This window comes from Amphiprion ocellaris, chromosome 15, assembly GCF_022539595.1.
Source record: "Amphiprion ocellaris isolate individual 3 ecotype Okinawa chromosome 15, ASM2253959v1, whole genome shotgun sequence".
In the NCBI taxonomy this organism is placed as follows: domain Eukaryota; kingdom Metazoa; phylum Chordata; class Actinopteri; family Pomacentridae; genus Amphiprion; species Amphiprion ocellaris.
Genome location: NC_072780.1, coordinates 25,139,168 through 25,155,562, shown reverse-complemented (window position 1 = coordinate 25,155,562; position 16,395 = coordinate 25,139,168). Strand labels below are relative to the sequence as shown.

General features: G+C 37.6%; 1 protein-coding gene across 1 annotated transcript in view; it reads left to right on the top strand.

Annotated features, from left to right (window-relative positions):
* Positions 1-1,520: 1,520 nt before the first annotated feature.
* Positions 1,521-16,395, top strand: part of nxph1 (neurexophilin 1) — a 61,131-nt gene continuing 46,256 nt past the window's right edge. The window contains exon 1 of the mRNA XM_023280991.3: positions 1,521-2,154. Within this exon, the coding sequence (XP_023136759.1) occupies positions 2,101-2,154 (54 nt within the window). The 5' untranslated portion in view covers positions 1,521-2,100. The remainder of the gene's footprint in view (positions 2,155-16,395) is intronic.

Below are 16,395 nucleotides of genomic sequence, written 5' to 3'. Positions count from 1 at the left end.
ATCCCTGGTTCGCGTCCCGGCTTTCCCGGGATCTTTCTGCATGGAGTTTGCATGTTCTCCCTGTGCATGCGTGGGTTTTCTCCGGGTACTCCGGCTTCCTCCCACAGTCCAAAAATATGCTGAGGTTAATTGATTACTCTAAATTGCCCGTAGTTGTGAATGTGAGAGTGATTGTTTGTCTTTGTATGTGGCCCTGCGACAGACTGGCGACCTGTCTAGGGTGTCCCCTGCCTTCACCCGAGTCAGCTGGGATAGACTCCAGCACCCCCGCGACCCTAGTGAGGAATAAGCGGTGTATAGATAATGGATGGATGGATGGATGGTTCTGGTGAACTTGGTGATTGGATGGTAATGCTGAAAACATCTGGATAGACAGTTTTGCTCATGGCAGTAATTGAGGGCAGGCATGAACATTTCCAGGAATGACCCTAATCAGACCTTTCAGCCGTTCTGTTTCCATTGCAGGTTGGGATCCAACAGTTTCAACCGCAACCTTAATTCTGAGTGCGCCAAAAGTGACAGATTTTAGTAATTAGATCTAACTTCAGCTTTATGAGCACATAGGAAATAGAAGAATTTAGGTTTGCTGTTAGCCTCCACAGTGAATTTTATTTTGAAGGTGGTAATTAGAGAGTCAACTGTTACTGGATGAGGACACCAAGATGACAGAAAAAGGCACTTGTCCTATCTGAGTTTAGCCAACCCGTGTTGGGACCCATACAGAAGTGTTTGAGGACCAGTCATAAGAACCAGAGTAGGTTTTCTTCCCCAGGCTCTTATGGTTACAACACACATAAGAGTTCAGGCAGCCCTTAAAGCAGTCGTCAAGTTCCTGGAGTGGAAAACAATCAAATAATACCATAATACAATGAAATACAACGTGTTTTGAGGAGCTTTATGAGACACGGAGCTGAAGATGAGTGAGTGATAAAAAAAACTGTCCTATTATAAACTGCTTTTGCTACTAAAAGTAAGACATTGAGAGTGACAGGTAACTACATTTAATGGCTATTGCAGAATAAGCGCCAGTCTTGACTCGGATTAAAATCGGGTTTGATATGTAGAAAATCTCAAGTGTCTGCAGCAAAACGTTTTACTTGTTTCCAGCGAATTTTTTTTTCTTCTGAAAATGAAGTGTAATTTTTCGATATATATTCTAGTTCAGAGGCAGGTTTGATACTGTCACTCATTTCTGAAAGGTTCTGTCAAACAAGTTCACGAACAGTGGAATAATCTAAAAACATTCTTACAGAGCTAAGTGTTGTGTGATTATTTTTTAAAAAACATTAGTAATAGCTATAGTACAGCACTTCCTGACAGTAATGGGGGTGTTAATACACCAGAGTGCCGCGATGAACGGCAGCTGTTGTTTTGGATATTTTCAGGAGTATTTTCAGCTTAGAGACTCTATTGTTTGGGGGATCGGTGGAGGGGAGGGGGGGCTGCCTGGAGTTATTGGCAGCGGAGTTCTGAATGTCAGCTCATTCATCTACATCATGCGCAAAAACCAGTGGCCAAGGTAAAACGCATTTTCTTCACGAGCTTCATTTAAGAAAAAAGGAATGAGAGAGAAAATTTCGTTTTCTGCATCTTCACTAAGCGCCCTCGATAAACGCTTCCCGTTTGTATTCTTGCTGCCTTTTTTTCTCCCCATCATCCCTCCCCCCTAGAGCGAGAGTCTCCCTGGCTGTGTTGTAGGCGCGCGTTATAAAGCGGGAAGCCTCTCCATTCCCTTCACATTGGAGCGCTCCGACCGATGCGCGCCAACTGTCAGACAATCAGGAACTGAACCTGATCACCGCTATGATCTTGCTGCTCCATCTACCTGGATTAACTCTCAGCTAACCTTTGCTTGTCGCCCCACCGCCTCTAACGTCGCCCCAAACCGCAGCAGCTGCACCAGCCTCCCCGGCTCCTCCGTCCTGTCACCGGTCTTCAACTCTCAGCCTTGCTCTGCGGTCATGGGGTGCACTGTTTTCTTGTTGCTTGGGCAGCTCAGGGTCTTGACCGTGCTGTGAGACGGATACCAGGTGGATTTATGATCGTCAAAGCCGCAAATACCAGCTAAGGGAAATTAGTGGAAGTTTGAGCTCCGGGAGGATGCAGGTGACGTCTTGGTGCGCCGTGTTTCTCTTGACGCCTGCACTTTGCCTGGTGAGTTAATTTTCCTGCCCAGTCTTTTCTGTTGCTCAACTTTTCTCTAGTTGACACTGTTGTGGCAAAACAAACTAACTGACTAACTAACTAACTAAAAAACTAAAAAAAAAAAGTCATATTTCTGTTTTCTCAACGGGAGAAGACTTTTCCCGGTTCAATATGGCATATTCCAAATGCATTTACTCCACATCTGGAGAGACGCAGCTGTTCAGGGATCCCACCTTATGTTTCTAGGAGCTAAAGAGCAAAGAGCTAAACTTTATCTGCACATTTCAGCGTGAGTTTGATAGTAACACATAAACCAGGTGGGCCTTTTTTGTGCGTCATACCGGTGTTCTTAAAAGGCGGTTACTTAGCATGTGTAACTGAGGGAATCATGCCTTCACGCAGGAAGAATGGCCACAATTGATTGATGAATATGAATAGGACTTAATTGGTATTTTAGTTTCTTGTTTTATTGCTAAAACCTGGTGTCTAAAACTGTGCTCACTAACACACGCACACAAGTGAATTCGTCTCACGGGGGCGCCCTAACAAACCAAAAATCCATGTCACCGTCAGGTTGCCGGGCGCACGTTAAATTGCCGGTTAGACTGGAAACCAGTGGCACTGACCAGCTGGAGCTTGGTCTGCCTTGGGTGTTGTTGGCGACTATACAAGAAATTTGATCGGTTTCAGTCGTGGTATATATGGTTTTCTGCGTGCTTTATCTCTCGTCCGGGCGTAAAATGTTTTACCTGAAAATAATAAAATCAAACACAACTTGCGACCAGTTTAAACATGCATTCCCACATTGAACTGATTTTCTTTTTGGTTTTGAACATATGAACATAAAGTTTGCTTTCCCTTGTCAAGCGTAAGTCTACTTTAAAGACTGACCCACGAATTATGCTTTACTGTGCCTCATTTTATTTCATTATTCTGTTATTACTCACCACGCTCTCTGTTCTGACTAATGGTTACAAGGAACAAACTAATTAAGGAAACTGATTAAACTAAGCCCAATTCTATTTCTACTTCTTACGTAGTCAAAATATATGAAATATCAGATGTGAAAATTAAGTCTAAATCCTGCTCTTTCCAATTAGCCATGTATTCCATAGATTCATTATTGCCGGGCTTTATTTTATTTTAATCTTAATACACAGATTACACATTTTTACTCTTATCTTCGGCTCACTCCCAACAGGTGCAATCTCTTTAAAAAATCCGAATTAGGTTAGATTATAAAACCAATGTGAGGTCTACTAAAATTTGTATCAAATGTTATCACACACGCTGGCATTTAGATAACTTTCTTTAACGTTATCCCGTATATTATGTATAAAGGTGAATAAATCTTTCTGTGGTAGTGTTGTTGCAGCTTGGTTTGTTAACGTGTACAGCTTCTTCATTTATCTAAATTAGACAAAATGAAACACGTAACTCGCCATGTGGAGCTCTCCGAGGTGCTGAATCTATTGAAACACATTTTCTTTTTTACATAGAACACAAAAAACAATATGAATTACGGAGCCATAACTGGAATAACAGCAGGCCGAACCACAATGCAGTTTTTTTAAATACAAAATTGGCATATTAGATTGACTTTTGGAATTGCCAACTAACGTTTAGAGCATCTTTGTTTGACCTCTTTAAACACCATCCTGTCCTATTCACCGTTTTCATCCAGCGCAGTTAAAATTTTGGCAACACTTAATCTTTCTGGAATATCTCCCTGATGTTCTATTTCAGAATTAAATTCTGAAATAGAAATAGAATAAATGCTGTTCATAGACATTGAATTACAATGTGAATTTATTGCAGAATTCCCACTCTGTCGAGGGAAAGGTCCCTCTCCCTCTCTCTCTCTCTCTCTCTCTCTCTCTCTCTCTGTGTGTGTGTGTGTGTGTGTGTTCAATGATTGTGTTTTTGTTTTTTTTTGTTTCTTTTAAATACTGCGCTGGTGATGATCATTTACACTCCGATAACTCCTGTTCGCCGTGTTGTCTGAGTTAAAACGTGTAGCTGGAAAACACGCGCGCGCGCACACACACACACTCTCACACACACACACACACACACACACACACACACACACACACACACACACACACACACACACACACACACACACACGCGCAAAGCCATCCCGCCTAGAGTAAACGGAGCTATTGTGCAGCCCCGTTAACAGTCAGCCTTATCCACAGCTGTGGGGATTAGAGTTGAACTTTGATGGTTTTATTTCGTGTTAAAGGCTCTTGTCTCTGCTTAAGCCTCTTGTCTGAGAGGCGCGCCTTGACCCCCGATAACAGCCTGCAGCCCAGGTACACCGTTAGACAGCACAAGAGACAGAGCTGGACGATCACTATTTAATTAACAAGCCTGCTACTATTCCTGGACACCGCCATTCCATCTAGGATTATTATGATTTTTCCTCAGCATTTATATCAATGCAACTTTTCTAATTTAATTCAGAGCGCTTTATGTGGATAATGTGTTTTTTTCTTTTACATCTTGCACATCGGTGTAGATCTGTAATCTGTAGTGTATTTATTTGCTTCAATTCACATTAATTGTGTAACATACCATCACACTGTTATGTGGGATTTTCTTAATTCTCATATGCAAGCAAATCGTAATTTAATTTGTTATGGGGTTTTGATAGTATAGTAGCCAACACATATATGTCCGTATAGAACAGGGGACAGGAATGCTCCAGAGAGACAATCGGAAAACAGATAAAGATATTCACAAAAAGCTTTGAAAATCTTATCGTTTCATTGGCACAAATAGCACTGGTATTTAAAACATTTTTCAGATTTTTTGTTACCTATGTTTTTCATGCATATTTGTGAGTGCTATACAAGAGCACAACTGGTGATTTTACGTTTTTTTTTTTTTTTTTTTTACATTATAGTGACCTTCATTTTCTTCTAATTCTCCCTCTTGTTGTATTCTTCTGTGCTTTTGTAATGACTCTTTTTCTATGGTGGGATCATTAATCTGGCTTCTCACTCTCTCATTCATAAGCTATAGACTCCAACCACAGGAGGGATGTAAGGATTCAAACCACTGAAGATAGAGTTAAAAAAATGCAGACAGGGTCTCGGCATAGCATTTTGTCAGGCAGTGAGGATCTCTCTGGTTGCTGTCTCCCACTACGGCTGCCACCCCCAGCCCACGCCTCTCTTCTCTCTCCCCTGGGACTAACAGTGGTCCCACTGGTAGCAGTCACATTAAAGTGTTATTATCAAACAGTGCAAATGGGGCCTGCAGTTTCAAGCAGTGTGCAGCAAGGTGGGGAGGAAGGAAAGTCCCACTGAGATCCCTACAATACAGCTCACACAGTATGAACACCCCCCACCCCCGTCAACACACACATGCACATGCACACACACACCACCACCACCCTTTCTTAACCTCCTTAACCCCACCTCACCCTAACCTTCTCTGCCACGGACCTCTAAATTATCTCATAACAATGAAAAAGCAATATGTTTTCATTTAACTGTTTGAAGCTAAAATCAAGAGCAGGACAGTATTGATTAATTCAATTATATAGGACATGCATTCACACAAGTGCCCACATGCTGTGCGACTGAACACACATGCACAAACACACACACATACAAGACACATTTTCTTGTACAAGTGCATTGTGTGGCAATCAAGTGGGAGCTGTTGAGTGTGTGGAGTGTTATGTTTTTTCAGCCCAGGTGTCGACTAAGTGAACATTTCTCTCAGTTCCTTCTTCAACCTTTGTGCTACTTAGCTTTTAAAGCAGCATGGAGGTGTCACTTCAGAGTTATCGAAGCCCAGCTGCTGGAGAGAGCATAGCACAAAAGGGCTGAGAGTTCAGCCTCAGAGAACAGCACTGCAATACCTCCGCCGCTGCCGCTGCCGCTGCCGCTGCCTCCGTTGCTGTCTCAGTGGTCTCAGCTCGGCCCAGCTACTGGCTCTGTTACATTCAGCGGCCTCCTCTCAGAGGCTGCGCTGCCCCTCAAGGCACAAATGGGCACCAGCTGTGTCAGATGCTTTCAAATACATTAGGGGTTTGTAAAGTGGAGATCCATGGGGAGGTCTGGCCTGTTCATAAGGAGGATCCAGAGATCTTTAGCAGGTTTCATGCAAAATGTCTGAGGGGTAATTCAAGTGGTGCTTTAAGTGTTTGAAAGGATTCTAAGGATCCTTTAGGGGTTTTTAGGAGATCTGGAAATATTCTCAGGCTGAGTCCCAAGGATAATACAGATAATCTTGAACTGAATGAAGATTTGATTGGTGCTGTTCATAGCAATACTTCCACTTACAGAAGTATCAATAACTGTTTTTAATTCAAGGTTTCACTGCCATTACTAATATTTACCCTCCAACAATCTGTTGTTGTATTCATAATTGAATCAATAAAAATAGAAACACCCCAGTTGAGTTTTTAATTAAATACTGTTTTGAGGTCTTTGATATGAAATGATCCTTGTGTGTATGTGTTTTGACGACCTGAAAGAGTATGAAGGGCATGACCCCTCACAAAAATACAATAGCTGTGAATAACTTTAGAATATTTGAAGTTTGAAGTGCTGGTGCATGGAACTGAATCCCAGTTCTCAAACAAGTCTATTTCATTGTCATTAATAAGGTTGAGGTGATTTCTGCTAGCCCTATGTAATACAATTAATGTACCAGAATTGTATATATTGTTGAAGACTTAACAAAACAACTAAACTAGACAGTTTCACACATTAAATATTCAGTGACTTGTGTGTGCGAAATCTAGAAATAAAAAACTTTCAGATTAAATAGGTACATTAGTTATCAATCAAAAAAAATGAGTGTTAGATTATTGCAGATAAACACATATATTGGGAATAAATGTCAGTTGATGATTAATAAATAATGATAGTACACAAAGGTCTGTGGTGCTCTGATTGTGTTGTCAATACATATCTTGTATTGTATAACAGAGAGCACTAACAAGTGTATTTTTACACCATACAAAGTCCTGCCTGGTTTATATCCCTTAATAACTGAATTTGTGAAAACTCTAACAACATGATTTCTGCATTTAATGTGCTTTATATATATATATAGAGTATAGCCTAAGATATCAAACATCAAACTGTTTGATACTGATTTTGTTATATATCTGACATCCTTTGTATCCAAATTTTGGGTAGTTTTCTTTTTTTTTTAAATTCACTGATATACTGAATGGTTTTCAATAACTGATAAATTATTTGATCTATCAAATGTCAACAGTTTGTCATAGCCCAAGGTGGCAGCACATAAAAGTAAAAAAAAGAAAATATATTTGAAAAGCTGCAGTTAAAACAAACATTTTTGTTTGTTGACCAATTCTTAAATTTGCTAATTGTTTCAACCCTACTTTCAGTAGTCTCTTACTTGTTTCAGTTTAGGAATGCCTTGTTGTGCTCCCTAATTCGGAATATTTTCAGAGCACCTGTCAAATGTTACTTAGATTTGCATTAACTGTTAATAAATATTTTGGTTTATATGTCTATTTGTCATGATACACTTTAATGTATCATACCATTGCAAAAAAGGGTTAGAAGTAGGAAATTCCTAGTTGCTAGACTTTCTTTGAACACCAGTGTTTGGTTGAAACTGGGGCTGCATGTGTGGAGCAGAAAACTGACCTCAAATCAGTGCTGCTGTGTGTCTAGGCAGGCAGATTGATGGTGTATAACTTTAAATTGACACATCAAGGTGACTTGGTGTTGTTGCAGCGCTTCATACTGCATGAACCTCTGTGATCCTGCCTGTGAATCCTGGGCTGTCTGATCTGAACTCTCCCTCCCAAGGCGGCCACATGGTCCCACAAACAGCCAAAACAACACTTGACCTTGGTGTTTGACCACAAAGTCAATGATAATAACACCAACTGTGGTGTGAGTAATCGGCACTTTATACTCCTGGTTGTTTTTCTTCTCTGCATGGATCATTGCAGAGATGACTATTGAAAACAGAGGGGGGTGAATGAGGAGATCTGTGTTGGACCAGGATCTTTGAAGGTGTTAAATTAGAGAAGACTCAACCTTTAATATTTACAGACCCCGTCTGGCTTTACAGGGAAACCACAATGTCATCAGGTTGTCTGTGTGTGTGTGTGTGTGTGTGTGTGTGTGTGTGTGTGTGTGTGTGTGTGTGTGTGTGTATGGTACGTTTGAGACAGTAGGGGGCTGTGATTAATGACTGCAGCCTCTATTCTTCCCAGCATGCTCCACATTTTCAATCGTGGTCGCAGTTCAAGGGTCAAAGCTGAAGCTGATCGTTGAAGGCCGCCATTCTCAGAAAATCCAACCCTTCTTGCGACCTGGGTTTGATCCTGAGGGAAGCTTCACTAGCCCCCCTTCGCTTCCCTCTCCACATTGAGCAATCCTTTTATGGCGAAGTGTGTGACACCTTGATAACAGTACTTTGAAGCAGGCCACGGAGGGAAGTGTCTCTGAAGGAAGGAAGTGACTAGATAACCCCGTCTCGCCTGCTTTACATCTCCAGGTATACCCATGATTCCAGAGTCTGCTGCTCAGCGCGTCACAGTTGAAGCGATAGAGCACTTCTGCAGCACTCACGCTAAAATCTGCATTCGCAAGAGATTATTCAGTGTTTTGATGGTTTCCTGGTTTTTATATGTTTTATCAAGATTTAGCATTTAAAATCAATTCAGATAGTGGATGACAACTGAAAAATGTTGCTGTACTATTTTCTCAAGATTGCTTAAAGATGCACTTATCAAGAGTTTTTTAATTTATTTTTTATTAGCAAAAATGAAATAACTGTGTAATCTGAAAAAGATTGTGACTATGTGTTGTATTTAACCCGCATGTTAATGAATACATAGAATTTTCCCAACTCCAGGGTTTATTGGGTGGTTTAACATCTTTCAGCTAAGTATTTTGGTTTTACACTCACAGCTTTAGTGTTTGGGTCCAACTTTATTTTGTCTGTGCTGAGGCTACAATCAATTCATGCTGCTTTAAATGTTTTTCTTTTTTTGGCAAGCATATAATGTGAATGGATATGCTGTATTTTTAGAATCCCACAGAGCCCTCAAATTCAAAAATTTCCTTTACTGTAGTTTTAGAACACTTGAACTGTTCTAAACCATTAAGTATCAAAAGCATGAACGAAAGTGTACAACAAATCTCCAGGCTCCTTTCACTGCAAATCCAATTTTAACATCAGAAATAGTGTAGATAAAGCAGTCACTTTAATATTTTCCAGTTGTGTTGACGATGAGCTGAACAGTTTAAATGATAAGTATTATTAGCTAACATGTGCATGAGTGTGTGTAACGGCTTCATTGGTGAATCGGTCCATTTGACACATTTCTTCTGATCAGAGTCCGGTTTTCCCTCACTGACTCCCATCCAGTAATGCTCCATAAAATCTTATCTACAGCTTTCTCACTCACTGTTGGTGACATTTTGCCGGCTTTGCTTTTTTCAGTATTTCACTCCTGTTTTATCTCTTCTTTCCCAAGTTGAAATATTCAATTCCATAAATGTGCTTTCTCTGATATACATAGTACTTATATTTGGTGGTCATTGTTGTCTTTAGTAAATGGGAATAGTAGAAGTGACAGGAACTGACATTATAGAAGAGATAAAAAGTGTGCATGCAAGTTATATGTACACACCTAAATACATCATACTAGCTCATGAGATGTGTCTCTGCTGCCACTATATTGCGGCAGCGCTCTGGCCAGGTGAAATAGTTCAAACTGTCATGTTGCGCTGCTTTTATTGTTTTAATGAAAGAAATGCCAAAACCAAACAACAGAGAAGAACCTTTTAAAACATAATAGATTTTCTTTTATTATCTCTTATTTTACAGTTCTGAAAGTGTTCAAACTGATACATCACAGTAAATAACCTTTCTATTTGGCAACATGGGTATAATAAGCTTTAGCTAATGCTACAACAAACAAAACATTTTAATTTAAATTTTTAAGATGTCTAATTGTTACACAATGTAACTCGAATTATCATTTTTTCCCAGTATTGTGTATAAATGAGGACAATGTTTTACACAAGTTGTAAAACAAATAAGTATTGTTAAGCCTATAAAAATGTAACATTTCAAGTTAATTATGTGATAATATACATCTTAAATAATATTGTAGTGAAATACTATTAGAGAAGATTAACATTTTCTTTAATTGTATTGTGTATGATTCAGGCATTGCATTTGTAACAAATAAAACAGATGGAAAAGTCATTTAAGAATCTACCAAATTGAGATCATTGTATTTGGGTAGACCTCTTATCCTGATAGACATGTTTCTTACAATAGGTGGCACTGCTTACTTGGAGCAATGTAGCAGCTGCACTGCTGCATTGCTACAATGACCAGTGCGGTATCTATGTATATATCTGTGATCTTCGGACACAAAAAGATTTTTTTCAGAATAATATTTTAAAATACTGAAATGTTTGGTGGGTGACTATATATCGGTGTCATGAAGTTTTAGGCCACCAGCAGATTTTTTTCATTAGATTTTTTTTTTTTTTTTTTTTAAAACTTCACTAACACAGTGGAAAAGAGACAATAAACAAACACATAATCCCTCACTGGCTTCCCACCCAGGCTGAGTTGCAGAAAATACCAACCAGGACAGAGATACAGTACTAAGCATTTTCAAGTGTTCTTCATTTCATATATATAAACGCTAATATCATGTTTTTTTTTTCTGGAAGAGCTATAAAATCCCAATGTGCACAACACCCTTTATCAATAGATTTAAAAGAAAACAACAATAATATTATAGAATTGTAACTATGACATATAATAATTACAAATATATATATATATATATATATATATATATATATATATATATATATATATATATATATATATATATATATATATATATATATATATATATAAAAAATATTATATTAATTGTATAATATGGATTGAATGTGACAATTAAACTTAATTTGAATTTTAATATTATTTTTAGAACATTTTCAGCTATTTCAGGGTTCACCAGAAACAGCTTTCCATAAATAAAAATATACATTTATTCAAATTATACTCAGTCAACCATTATTTATAATTACTCACTGGTCACTTTATTTGGATGTGATCATGACGAAAGCACAGCTGATGGACAGTAGGATGTGACTAACAGACTGATCTTGATTGTAAGATGTCATATTTCAAGCACACAGTGCAGTTGCAGTAAAATAGCACAGTAACTACATGACATCATATGATAATGAGAATTCAGAGAAACATTGAAATATACTAGACAAAATTTAAAACATATATAAACATATGAAACATTCATTGAATTAGGAAGCTGTTTCAATTTCAAATTGGCTGACTATATTTATGGTCATATATATATCTATATCTATATCTATATCTATATCTATATCTATATCTATATCTATATCTATATCTATATCTATATCTATATCTATATATATCTATATCTATATCTATCTATCTATCTATCTATCTATATATATATATATATCTATATCTATATATATATATGTGTGTGTGTGTGTGTGTGTGTGTGTGTGTTTGTGTGTATATATATATATTAGTGGTGGGACGTGATTAAAAAAATTTAATCTAATTAATTACAGGCTTTGTAATTAATTAATCGCAATTTGCAGTTTTGTCAAATAGCAATATTTGACACAATAAGTGAAGTTTTCCAATTTAAATAAAATTGTGGTTGACAGTTGAATCAATGAATAGACATATACGTGTTTATTAATTAAAATTTATTTAATAAAAGGAAAATGAGACATATAGAAAAATGTGATTTTGATGATTTAAAGCCTGAATTTAGTTGTTTTTTCCACTATATGGGACATGAAATCAGCATAAGTAGTTTAAGGAGCTTCAGAAAGTTGAAAATCCAGAGATTCATTCTGTTTTCATCTTTTCTGGGTCTGATAAATGGTGTAATTTTGATGGTTCTTTTTATAGGAATATCAATTTTTATTTATGTAATTTTTTTATAAACAAAAAGTTCATAATTAAGTTATTAAAAGAGATATTTTTGTTGTTTAGGTTATTCCTTATTCTTAACTTTCTGTGATATTTTTAAAGGTTAAAATGAAGACCAGTGACTTTGTGGCAATAATTATATTACAACCACATTGAGGAAGAGATCAGTGCTTCAGTTTCAGTTTCTCAGGCTGGATTTAGCCATTAGTGTGGCAGAAATGCAATACTGTACTAGTGTGGTACTGACTGGATGAAATGGTGATGCAGGCAGTACATTTGGAGCTGTATAGTGATGGATTGCCTTGCTTTCTAACCTGATGATGGGCTTGACTGACCAGTGAAACACAGCAGGCAGAGATGCTGTTCTCCTCAGGGAGTTAGGAGGGGGATGAGAAGGTGGTGGAAATAGTGGAAATGGCGGAGTGGGTGTATGTGGAGGGGTAACACTTCCCTCTGCTGCCTCGGCAGTGATGGATCTGCCATCAGAGCTCACGTCTGCTGCACAGTCCGACAATCACGGTGCCTGCTGATGGGAATTACCAGCCATGTCCGTTATCTCCTACTTTAGATCTTTCCATCCTGTTAGGTTACAGTGACTGGCCATGCGGGTGCTGTCGCCCCGCTCCAGAGACATGTATGGATGGCTTATAAAAAAAAAATCAATGAATGATGAACACTCATGTGAGCTCTCCAAACCAGGGCTTTAGACCCATATATTGGTTCACAATACTGGACTATTTCTGTAGTGGGAAAATCATTACAGTGAAATGTTGGAGGATTTCACTCAACAGTCTAAAACTTGCAATGAACCCAGCTTTGTCCTGTCTAAACAGCTGTTAAAGAATTCGATCACTTTGAGAAACACTGAAAAGTTTTAAAATCAAATTCTGTGGGAGCTGCTTTAGTTGGTTTTCTCTGCTACAATTAAGCAAATAACAACATAACAATGTATATCTCTACATTTTGAAGAGAAAAAGAAAAAGACAACAAAACAAAAACCAAAAAAAATTTAAAAACAATGTTGATGAACCTTTTCAAACCATTCAGGAAATTCCAATGCTGTGATTCAATGAAGATGTTACAATTTTCCTGCTAATCTTAGCATTATAACATAACCTCTATAATATAATAGTCCATAATATAATAGTCAAAGTGAATCCATTGTAAGACTTGAACTTTAACCAATCATTTCCCACCTCCCAGAAAATTGTCTTATTCAGGATCAGCAGCCCTGGGTTATTATATTCATCAAACTTTGGGTTTAATTGAGCTCACGAGGACAACTTTGGTTTAAACTGAACTTTATTGCCATGGTAGCTAATAATGGGGCAAAATCAGCGTGCATGTACTATCTCACAGCTGCTTTAGAACATGAGGCAAATTAGTTATCTTTATAAACTGTCTTCCATCTGCGCCCAAACAACAGGTCATTAAACCAGAATGGTAACAACTTGAAAATGATAAGCCAAACTATGTTGTTTATTTCCTGCCAGATTAGTGTTTTCTGATTTGAGAGCCCAAACATATTCTTTGTTAGTATCATTCACCATCTCTATGGCTACGATACTGTAGGCTCATGCACAACTTGACTGAGATTCAAACAATTGTTCATTTTCGACTACACATTCACCCTGACCTCCTCTTGAAGAGCTTTAAGGTCCTGTAGCATTCTTCTACTTCCACCTTTGCTCCTGACAGAGAGGGATGTTACTTTTCATTGCCACTAGAGGTCCTTTTGTAAACAAAGACAGATTTTAGGCATTTCAAGAAATGACTCTTGTTTTTAGTTAAAAACAATCCTAAGTCACTGTCTACAAGTATACTAATTAATTAAGCACTTTCTTTCCACAAAAAATTCTATATGTCCGGTTGCACTTTTTTTTAAAATTTTTTTTGCAAACTGTTTCAAACCGTCTACCATAACAAAACTGCTCAACCTGAAATATTTTCTGAACACCCAAATCTTGCAGTTTATTTCATACAACACATCATATTTCATTATCTTTTTCAGTCAAATTGCTGGACATTCATAAAAAAAAAAAAAAAAAAAACTCTGCAAGCTGGTGGCAGTAAAATGGGCTGTTTGTTAAATACTGCAGTTGTCCGTCTGCTATATTTGCAGCAACTCTCTCTGACACCTGTGGTCAAGTTTCTGACTTTGTAGTGCAAAGCCAGAGTGAGAGAAAAGTACAATGTGGGACAGAAGAGAAAAAAGAAAGAGGTGGGAGGTGAGTGTGATTGACTTATGCTGAGGGTGTTTTATGAGTGCAGTACTCCAATTAGTCTACAACACTCACATGTCTGTCAGGCCTGACTGTTTGTGCTGTCGCTGTCACTCCAGGCAAACCAGCTGATATAATGCATATGAGGAAAAGCAGCCTAAATATTGTTGACAAAGATTTGTTTTTTCTTTGACAAGGAACAAATGATAGTGATAGAGTCATATTGATCAGCAAACTGACAACCTCTGTTCAACTCTCTGCTTGTAGATTGTAGAACAGGGAGGGAACAGCAATCGTTGTCATGAAGGAAACTTATAAAAAATATTATTAAACCATTATGTATTAAGCCACACATTGAGCAGGAAAATTGAAAATTTGTACAAACACTTCCAAAGTATTATTAACACAGTAATTAATGCCAGCCACTACTTCCTGACTCTCCATGAGAGGTGAACCTGAACTGACTGTATCAGTTCAATGTCATACTTTGCTGTCTTTCTTGATGTCTTTTTTTTTTCTTTTTTTAGTATCACAGCGACTACTTTTCAGTGGATTTATTTCAATGAGTCGAATCACCCTAACAACACAAAGGTGTACATTTGCATCTACAGCTATCGGTGTGCTAATGGCAAAGAATCTCATATAATAAAATATAAAAATGATTCAGTTACTTGGACATTCACGACACCTTAACTTTGGACCTAGATACAGAAACACCTACCATCTGAAATCTGGCAAATTTACTGCCTGTCTTCACAAGAAAATAACAGTGTTGTTATTTAACTACCTACTAGTTACTAACAACTATCATACAAATTTTGACTCTATATGTCAGAAACAAAAGCAGAAGCCTCTATATTATACATAGGCCTGGGTAATAAAATGATGGTAATATGTACCAGTGACAGACATTTCATAGCATTGCAATAAAAATCGAATTTTACAGAATTATTCATTATTTGTGTGTTTTCCTCTGTTGTGTTATTATCTGCATACTTTGATAAATAGACAAAAATTGTTAAATTTGAAATTAGCTGGGTAAATTAAAATTATACAAAAAAAATGTGGTCGCCTGAAAAACAGATAAAATTATTAATAATTATTGACTAAAATGACTAAATTTCTTATAAATGTGAAAAATGTGATAAGCATTTCTGCTATATCTCCCAGCCCTAGTTTTAGAGCACAATATATCTGATGTAGGAGCTTGCTTTCGATGGCTGATTAAACAGAGCATGTCTAGTTCTAACCCTGTGACCGGGAATACTGTGATTCATATTCACTCTATCTGTAACTATGCTCAAATCACATCCACTCTTACCTTAATCTAGTAGTTCTTAGTGCTTAAGCTTATGTAAATTGTAACCATGGTGCAATGTTAAGGTAGCAATATTCTATTTGAATTTGTAACATAAATATAAATATTTTCAAGTGTTTCAACATCAGCAAATGAAGTACACTGGTAAATCCATATAGAATTTATTAAGAAATTCATAAAAACTCTTGTTTTCAGAGTGGAGTGGCTGGTTAGTCATAACAAGTGAGTAATCGTAGATAAAGTTGCAATGTATCAGTCAACTGAGTAAAATAGGCTGCCGTTTAAAATTTCTCGTGTATTTATTTTTTTCAGGTGCATGCCCTGGGGGGCGCTGTTGGGCATTCTACCAAAATCATGGCGCATAACCTTAATTTCACTGCAAACTCACCTAAATGCAGCATGTCCTGGTTTGCTAATCAATACATTACAGTACAGACATTTGTGTCCTTTTTTCTGTCTGGAGCGAGAGTTGTAGTGATGGAATAGACCAATCAGAGTCCTTATCAGCTCCCCATTGCGGCAAATGACAGCACTTCATTACTTACAGCAGCCCTGGAGATTGTGGCTGTATTGATTTTCAGAATTACAATTCTATTTTTTGCTTGTGGATGGTTTCCAGTCACAGCGGAGGGCAGAGAAAACAGCCATGAGGAGTATTTGTCTGTGACTGGCACCTGTCAATCAAATGCCAGCAGAATGAGAGTGATACTTTGGAGGGGGTAGAAG